Source organism: Dipodomys ordii, unplaced genomic scaffold (genome assembly GCF_000151885.1).
Source record: "Dipodomys ordii isolate 6190 unplaced genomic scaffold, Dord_2.0 Scaffold97, whole genome shotgun sequence".
NCBI classification, from domain to species: Eukaryota; Metazoa; Chordata; class Mammalia; order Rodentia; family Heteromyidae; genus Dipodomys; species Dipodomys ordii.
Genome location: NW_012267313.1, coordinates 7,969,385 through 7,979,065, shown reverse-complemented (window position 1 = coordinate 7,979,065; position 9,681 = coordinate 7,969,385). Strand labels below are relative to the sequence as shown.

At 33.5% G+C, this 9,681-nt stretch overlaps 1 protein-coding gene across 6 annotated transcripts in view; it reads left to right on the top strand.

The window, feature by feature from the left end:
* Positions 1–9,681, top strand: part of Ahi1 (Abelson helper integration site 1) — a 130,309-nt gene that overhangs the window by 42,602 nt on the left and 78,026 nt on the right. For all 6 annotated transcript variants that reach the window (XR_001175466.1, XM_013026898.1, XM_013026897.1 and 3 more), the window contains 3 exons: positions 976–1,094; positions 4,581–4,711; positions 5,970–6,110. Coding sequence is in view for 5 of the 6 variants with exons in the window: in XM_013026898.1 (XP_012882352.1) it covers positions 976–1,094; positions 4,581–4,711; positions 5,970–6,110 (391 nt within the window). In the remaining variant the exon portion in view is untranslated. The remainder of the gene's footprint in view (positions 1–975; positions 1,095–4,580; positions 4,712–5,969; positions 6,111–9,681) is intronic.

Here is a 9,681-nt window from a genome sequence, read left to right as displayed (position 1 = left end):
GACAAATGGGATTGCATGAAATTGCAGAGCTTCTGCATGGCAAAGGACATAGCTAGCAAGATCAATAGAAAACCCACAGATTGGGAGAAGATCTTCACTAGCCACACAACAGACAAGGGTTTCGTATCTAAAATATACCTGGAACTCAAAAAGTTAAATCCCCCTACAACAAATCTTCAAAGAAACAATTGCCCAATAAATAAGTGGGCTCAAGACTTAAAGAGAAACTTCTCTGAAGAAGAAAGAAGGATGGCCAATAGACACATGAAGAAATGCTCAGCCTCTCTAGCCATAAAAGAAATGCAAATCAAAACATAATATTTTTAAGACAAGTGTATGAAGATCTGAGACTTATCTGAAACTTGAAAAGTTAAGTTTTAGATTTTGTAAAGTTGAGAGTTTTTTTTTATTTGCTCTTAAAAAGAAAATGCAATGTTAATAGATGTGCATGAGGTGCTTTTTGTTTAGAATGCTAATATTTTGGGATGTGAATAATATACAAAACACTTCATTTAAATTCAGCGTTATATAAAATAAAAGTATAATTTGACATCTTTACATTCAACCCTCAGCTGAAGATTCTGGAGATTATTTTCCTAACAATTTTAAAATATTTCCAATAATGAAATTGAAAATGCCATTTTAAATTAATACTCTAAAAGGGACTTAAGCTTAGGCAAAAAGAAGTAAATATTACCACTTAATATTGACTTTTTTTAAAGTTAATTTTATTTCATTTTATTATTTTTATTTTTGTCGGTCGTGGGGCCTGAACTCTAGGCCGGGGCGCTGTCCCTCAGCTCTTCAGCTCAATGCAAGCACTCTCCCACTTGTGCCAGTGCACCATTTCTGGCTTTTTCTGCTTATGTAGTGCTGAGGAATCAAACCCAGGCAGGGCCTCATTCATGCAAGGCAAGCACTGTACCACTGAGTCACCTTCCCAGCCCTTGACTTTTTTTTTTTTAACTTCTTTAGGAAATTAAAGAAACTGAATTTAAGGGGATTCCAATAAATTATTTGGAGGTTCATCCCAATGGAAAACGTTTGCTAATCCATACTAAAGACAGTACTTTGAGAATTATGGATCTCCGAATGTAAGTACATTTTAGTAATTTTTTTATTGTAAAGATAACGTATAGCGGGATTACAGTTACATGAGTAAGGTAATGAGTACATTTCTTCTTGAACGTTGTTACCCCCCTCCTTTGTTTTTCCCCAGCGATCCTTTCCCTCCTCACCTCTGTAACTCCTCCCTCCCCCCCCAAGTTGTAGAGTTCATTTTCAAAATGGTATCTCATACATTTCATTGTTCCAATGGGTCAACCTGTATCCTTCTTTCAACATTTTGTTATTTCCCTTCCCCTCCCCAAATTAGAAAAATGTATATACTAGATGCAGAGTACTGGAATCAAATATAGTGACAGCAGGGGTTATACCATAGGGGGAAAAACATACAAAAGAAACAAAAAAAATCACATAGTACATTATAAGTACATTAAAAACAGGATAGGTATTATAGGATAGATAATGAATAAATATATATTTATAAAATGCATGTGTTTCTGACCTGGAAATTTTGCTCTTTGGTTAACAGCTGACAGTATCTAAAAGGCATTTTTAACATTATTTTTGGTGTCTAATGAGTGAGATCAGAGACAATGCTGAGCCCAGGAGACAGCACTCCCACTACCACCTCCCGTCTCCAGATAACCAGCCCTGTGTGAAGAACTCTCAGAGTGAAATGGGATCAATGCCTTTTCATTTTCACAATTGAAAGCAGAAACTTTATATTCAACAGTGAAGGATTATCTTTTTCCTGTATGATATTGGAATGGTATCTTTTGACATAATGTAACTGAAGGGCTATGGCTTTTGGTTCATGCGTCCTTGTTTTCTGTTTATTTCTAAATAAAGGCAAAAGAAGGCAGCCATCTTTAAAAGGCAGGGGAGATGTATGTCATACCAGTGTGGAATTTAGTGTACTTTTGTTTTGGTGTTAGAATTCCTGTTAAACCATGAGAGAAGGCCACTGTTTTAGATTTCCTTATCATACTAAGAAAAGCAAATGAGGTAATTTATCTCTATTAGTTTGATTCTGCAAGTGTTTTTTTTTAAATACATTTTTTATTGTGAAAATACCATACAGAGGGGTTACATTACATGAGCAAGGTAGAGTACATTTCTTATCAAGCATTGTTGCCTCCTCCTTTGTTTCCCCTTCCCATCCCTTCCCATCCTCCCGCCCCCGCCGCACCCCCGTGCCAAAGTTGTAAAGTTTGTTTTTCTACATAACATCTTGTACATCTCATTGTTGCAATGGGTCCACCTGTATCCCTATTTAAACAATTAGTTTTTTCCCTTCCCCTCCACAAATACAGTGAAAACAGGGGTTATACCTTGGGGGAGGGACATACAAAGCAACAAAGAAATATCTTATAAATATGTTAAAAACAATAGCAAGAAAGAAAAACATTTGAGTCCTTATCTTGGGGTTCATTTCGCCTAACATCAACTTGCAAGTGTCTTTTGAGTATTGATTGTTAAGTTCTTTAGTGCTTATCTAGAGATTGGTGCTATGGGACAATGATAATAGGCTTAGTCCATATTGCACTCCTCTAAACACACACACACACACACACACACAGCATTTAATTAGAATAAAAATTAGATTTTTCTAGGATTAAAATCTGTTTATTTTCACGTCATGCTTGGAAGTTAGCCATTCTCAATATGTGTTTTATAATAATTCAAATATGTGATAAACCCATTATATGTTTTAAAGTAACAGTAAAGTTGAGAACCATAGTTTAATCTTCTTTTAAAGGGTCTATTAATCTATTTGAACTCTAATCTTGATCCATCAATAGAATTTGATAAGATAGGGGCTGGGAAGGTGGCTCAGTGGTAGAGCGCTTGCCTTGCATGCCTGAGGCCCTGGGTTTGATTCCTCAGCACCACATAAAGCAAAATGAAAAAAAAAAGCCAGAAGTGGCGCCGTGGCTCAAGTGGTAGAGCGCTAGCCTTGAGCTAAAGAGCTGAGTGACAGCGCCCAGGCCCAGAGTTCAGGCCCCACAACAGGACCCCAAAAAATAATAATAATTTGATAAGATAGAATTTATTATACATTGAAAACATGAAAAAAATTTCAGAAGTGGGATAATGCAAATAAATACAGTCATAAATATACACGCAAAATCATTTTTAGAAATTGTGTTCATGATAGGGAAAAACTGAAAACATTTAAATTTAGTTCAATGAAAGAACATTTCTTAGAACAAATTTAGACATAAAATATACCTATCCAAATGAAAGTGAATTATCTATCTTTTTATCTCAAAGTAACAGAAGTACATATAATAGCCTACCTGACACAGTTAGCACTGAAATTGTGTTAGCTATTACTTATAACTGAAAAGGGACAGAATGTTGTGTACCACAATTTAGGTGATTTAATATGCTCTGTTTTCATAACTTAAATCTCTCTTATCCAAATGCACAGTACCTGGTAAGTTCCCTAGGCACTGAGATCAGCTTTTCTTATTCTTCTATAACTTGTCTACCATAACCTATTCTCAACTATAGTTTGATGAATGCAAATTAAGTATTAAACATTTTTCACCAAGCTCCTCTGGCTCACGCCCTGTTACTTAGGGCACATCTGAGGATCATGGTTCAAAGTTAGATTGGGCAGGAAAGTTTTTGAGAGTTATCTCCAATTAACTATCAAAAAGCCAGACATGGAGTTGTGGCTCAAGTGATAGAGCTCTAATCTTGTGCAAAATGACCATATAAGATGATGCTAAGCGAAATGACTCCCAAGATAGGCACACAAGAGGTTTTATCTTTGTTCCTGTTGTTTTTAATGTTCTTATAATGTACTCTGTGATTTTTTTGTTTCTTTTGTATGTTCTTCCCCCATGATATAACCCCTGTTTTCACTGTATTTGATTCCGGTGCTCTGAATCTTGTATATACATTTTTCTAATTTGGGGAGGGGAAGGAAAATAACAAAATGCTGAAAGATACAAGTTGACTCATTGTAACAATGAGATGTACAAGACACTGCATTGAAAATGAACAAACAACTGAAAAACAAAGGGAGTAACAATGCTTGATAAGAAATGTACTCATGGGCTGGGAAGGTGGCTCAGTGGTAGAGCATTTGCCTTGCATGCATGGGGCCCTGGATTCGATTCCTCAGCACCACATAAGCAAAAAGAAAAAAGCCAGAAGTGGCGCTGTAGCTCAAGTGGTAGAGTGCTAGCCTTAAGCTGAGGAGCTGAGGTGAAGCGCCCAGGCCCAGAGTTCAGGCCCCACAACCAGACCCAAAAAATAAAAAAAAAAAAGGAAATGCCCTCATTACCTTACTCATAAAACTATAACTCCTCTCTACAATATCTTTACAATAAAAATATAATAAAAATTAAAAAATGATTAGGGGCAGTGCACAGAGCCTGACTTTAATATCCTGGATGGGTGCACACAAGCACAAAAAATTACAATAAAACAAATAACATATTTTCTCACACGAGTTTCTTTCATGTTTAAAATAGGTTACATTTGTATCCTTTTGTTTATAGATTGGCTGCAAGGAAATTTGTAGGTGCAGCAAATTATCGAGAGAAGATTCATAGTACCTTGACGCCATGTGGAAGTTTTCTCTTTTCTGGAAGTGAGGATGGTATAGTATATGTTTGGAACCCAGAAACAGGTAAATGCTTTTAGATTTCTTTGAGGAAGGAGGTTGAATTTTCAATAAGTATGAAAGCTACCATTTTCAAGAAAATTCTAATTTCAGGTTTTTAGAATTGAATAGTCTTTGACTTTAATGTAAGTCTTTAACTTACATTAAATTTTATTTTTTGTTCTAAAATCATGGATTTAGAATTCCACATTAAGTCAAGGCTTATTCTTTTCTTGCTATTGAGATCCTACTGAATTTAGAGAAACATTTACTTTGGAATAGAATGAAAAATTAGAAACATCTTAAACTGAATTATAATAGATGGTTAAATATCTTCTGTGCATTAGAAAACAATCCTAGGAAAGTTTTTGATATTTGACACTTACTTAACAATAGTATAGTTTTTCTCCAGTAAAGCATTATACTGTTGTTCACTTGTATCTCATCTTTTTTTTTCAAAAGTAAAGCTAAAACTACTAGTGTATTTTTAATAAAAAATTTAGTAAGTTTTAAAAATTCATTCAATTAAAAGTAATTTCTTCTTATATATTTTTTCTTTCCTTTATTTTAAATAGATCACATCATTTTTTTCCCTTGTATTGCATTTTTGTATGAATCAGGAGAATCAGGTTGCTTTTCCCCATTCATAAATGGATCTAGACTCTTTGATTTTTTTTGTTTGTTTTCTGGCTAATTTCCCTAGGTTCTACCAACTTCTGTTTAAGTCATCTTTTACCTTAATCATAGGTATCTTTTAAGCAGATGGTACTTCAAGTAGCTTCTAGGGAAGCAACAAACTAGAAAAATTAATCCCTCTATTTTTTTCTGTTTTAACGTTTTGTAATTCCTACTCTAGTTTTACCTAAAATTATTTATTAGTTACAACATAGTCATCCTGTTGAATTGACACTGATCAAGATACTGCTTTGTAAAGTAGCAACTCTTCATACAACTAAAGATAATATAAAAAATAATTTAGCCATGCCTGTGTCCTGCTTCCTACCAATGTCTACTTTACTTTCTAATAAGCCCTTTATGTTTACTTTGTGCCTTGAAAACTTCATGGAAGGGTTTGGATTGAGAAATAGAGAAAGCCCAAAAGAATCCATCATATAGATAATTGTTTAGTAAAATGGTACTCATGCATTTCTAAGTCTTCAAGGTTTTCATGTAAATATGTGAGCTTCAAAATTACTATAAATATTTTCATATACAGTGCAGATAGATCTTAAGTGAGAAATAAGTGTCATAATAAAAGCTATCAAGTCTCTCTTTTTTAATTTAGGAGAACAAGTGGCAATGTATTCTGACCTGCCATTTAAGTCACCTATTCGAGATATTTCTTACCATCCATTTGAAAATATGGTTGCATTTTGTGCATTTGGGCAGAATGAGCCAATTCTTCTTTACATTTATGATTTCCATGGTAAGTTTCTTGCTTGATAAAGTCTACTTAGAATAATATTTGTTTATAGAATGGACCAGAAATCATAAGCTCTGTAAAATCTGTTATCTTTGAATTAATATGCTTTCTTGAATATACTATACAAGGCTGTAAAATAAATGGTTAGCACTGTCCCTCAGCTATTCATTCAAGGCCAGCACTCTACCACTTGAGCTACAGTGCTACTTCTAGTTTTCTGGTGGTTTACTGGAGATAAGAGTTTCACAGACTTTCCTGCCAAGACTGGCTTTGAACTGTGACCCTCAGATCTCAGCCTCCTGAGTAGCTAGGATTACAGGAGTGAGCCACCGGCGTCCAGCTCGGTTTGCATTATTTTGATGTTACAACATTTTATTTTTCTGTAAGTATCATTAATATGAATTTAAGTGTTTGTGAAGTACAAATAATGGTTATACTTTTATGTTGAAATCATAGAAAGATTTGTAAATCATTTTAAATAAATGACAGGAGATATGGAGTGTGACTATAAACGGAAATGAGTGAATGAAAAACTTTTCCCTAGCCGGGAGCCGGTGGCTCACGCCTGTAATCCTAGCTACTCAGGAGGCTGAGATCTGAGGATTGCAGTTCAAAGCCAGCCTGGCAGGAAAGACCTTGAGATTCCTATCTCCAATAAACCACTGGAAAATCGGAAGTGGTGCTGTAGCTCAGTCGATAGAGCGCTTGCCTTGAGCTGAAGAGCTGAGGAACAGTGTCCAGGCCAAGAGTTCAAGCCCCACAACTGACAAAAAAAAAAACTATTTGGGAATAAAAAGGTGACTATACACAGGAAATATAATTATTTAATATTTTCAGTTTAATACAGATTAATTTTAATTTTTTTACTAAAGCATGTAGTTTTAGTAAGTTTTTCAGAATTTTAACATAAAAAGTAGGCAAAAACTAATGTTTTTTTACCTCTAAAGTAAAATTTTTCTATCATTATGAAAATAAGAAATTAAAACTTTCTAGGAATTATTTGAATTTATGTCAGTTGTCATATATTTCATATATTTCGTTTGTATTCTGAAATTTTTTACAGTTTACTATTAGTGCAATCATTCTCAAAATTAGTTTTACTTTTTCTTCATATATTAGTTCATGTGTAAAAATGAAAGGTCTTTCTTAGCCTGTTTGATTTGTTTAGGATATTATATACCCTCATTCAGTTTTTGGTAAGCAAAAGAGGTCTAAATACATATGTAGTTAAATAAATATACATTATATTAGTAATTTTAATGTAGAAAATTTGAATGAAGTACTTGTATAAATAGTTTCGTTAAGCATCTACATAATAAATTGCTTAATGTTTATCAGCATTAACCAATCTAAGTTAGTAGACAATTGAGATAAGTTATAAACCTGAGGATTTTTCTTTTTATTGTATCGGTGATGTGCTATTTTTGGTGAGTTAACATAAAAATGATACACAAATTTTATATTTGTTTTAAATAACTTTCTAGGGAAAAAATGATTTCTACAACTTCTATGCAAATTTATAAAATGCTATGTAACTCTAAAATTGTCATTCAACACAACATTTACTAGCATTTGTTAGAAAAATATCATCCTGGTTATAAGAAAAGATGGATTTAGTTCTCAAGTCATCAGTGTCCCAATCTGATGACTAGTTTTGACATGTATCCTGAAATAGTTCTTTTTTTGTACCATTCTAAATCTTAATATAAGTGTAGAGATTTATGTACACATTTTAATATTGGAACTGTTATATAGGAAATAAGCAACAATTATTTCCTCAAATTCTTGAGTTTTCATAGCAATCTTCATTAAGCTTCTAATTTGCCTTTTAGACTTCTGAAATTTTACTACAAATGCAACTTAAATTTCAGCTCTTTTTTTCTAACCATTTTATTTTCTGTTACTGTTAAAAAGATTTCTTCACTCAGAACAAGCAAAGAATTTTAGTGGTACTATAATTCACAGGGCTAAGCCTCCTGTTCTGTTATTTCAGTGGCCTTACATAATCTTTTTGCTTTTCTGAAGCTCCATTCCCTTATAAAAGTACTACTAGTACTGGTAGTACCTGCCCTACCTAAGAGTTATTTGTTAGAAGATTGTGGAACAAAGACTATAAAAGTACTTTGCAAACTCATAAGCACTATCATGTTCACTTACTACCAGTAAACACTTGACTTTATATGTGTGATATGACTTTAATGTGTGTTAACTATCTCTCTATGGGATGAAGTTGAAGTTTCTTTACTCTGATGGTCAGCCTTTCATTTATTGAAGTCCATACCCTTATAGATCAGTTGTATTACAAAATAAATGCATAAAGTTAAAAAGATTATGTCCACATTGTATTAATGTAGAGAAAGAATTTGCATGAGTGTTTAGAAATAAGGATGTTCAAATACTAACAGATGAAGTAAGACTTACTTAATGCAGTGTATTTGGAACACAGATTTTTTTTGTATAATAACATACTTATATAAAAATTTTAAATTCAAAGTGTATCAACACATTTCCCCAACTATTGGTTGCCTGTTTTTAAAAATAAGAAACTTAGGAGAGGGCGGGAAAGGTGGCTCCGTAGTAGAGTGCTTGCCTTGCATACATGAGACCCTGGGTTCAATTCCTCACTACCACATAGGCAGAAAAAGCCATAAGTGGAGCTATGGCTCAAGTGGTAGAGTGCTAGCCTTGAGCTGAACTGCTGAGGGACAGTGCTCGGGCCCAGAGTTCAGGCCCCATGAAGGAAAAAAAAAAGAAAAGAAACTTAGGAGAAATAACTTTAAGCATCCAAGATTTAGCACAATCCTTGTGAATGGTAAAGGTCCATAAAAAATAAATCACTTCACACACTGAAATTTTTCACTACTTGAATACAGGCCAGAATTGTCAATTCAAATCATATTTAAAATTTTCATTGAAAATTATAATATTTGATTGGCCTATCTTAGGTTTATCTTTTTTAATATAGAAATATTTTGCCTGAAAATAAAGTTTACATTTGGTTTTAAAATAAATTTTAATAGTATAAAAAATAAAAGGCCTAGACAGTTAAGTGAGTATTAACCAGAACTTGTGATAATTTCCAAGTAAGAAGAAGCAAGTTCATTTTTTTGTAAGCTAAGTAGGCTGTGAATGAGACTGTGGTAGCTTTATGTATCATTCATCTTTCAGTTCTAGCAAAATCTGTGAAGAGTGAGCAAGCATTTTTCTCTGGTAAGCATATGTTCAGGTTGTGGTCTTTTGAGCCTTTCCGTCTACTGACTTTTTGCTTTTTTGTTAAGAAATACAATTTTTACTTTCAGAAGATAGTTTTATTTGCTTGATCTTGAAAAGGTTAATCATCTAGTAGTAAGAAATTTAGTCACAGAGTACCACAAGTAATGTGCTTGAAGGATTCTCATCATAACAAAGTGCTAATCAGAGAAACGGCTTCTACTGAATTAATTTTACAATGACAGAATTTAGCAATTAATGTTTTGTTATTAATCAATTTTACCCTGTTTGAGTCTCTAGGGTGCTGTTGTACATGTAGATAAAATCACAGTACCCATTTAGCACTTTCAATGCCCTTAGTACT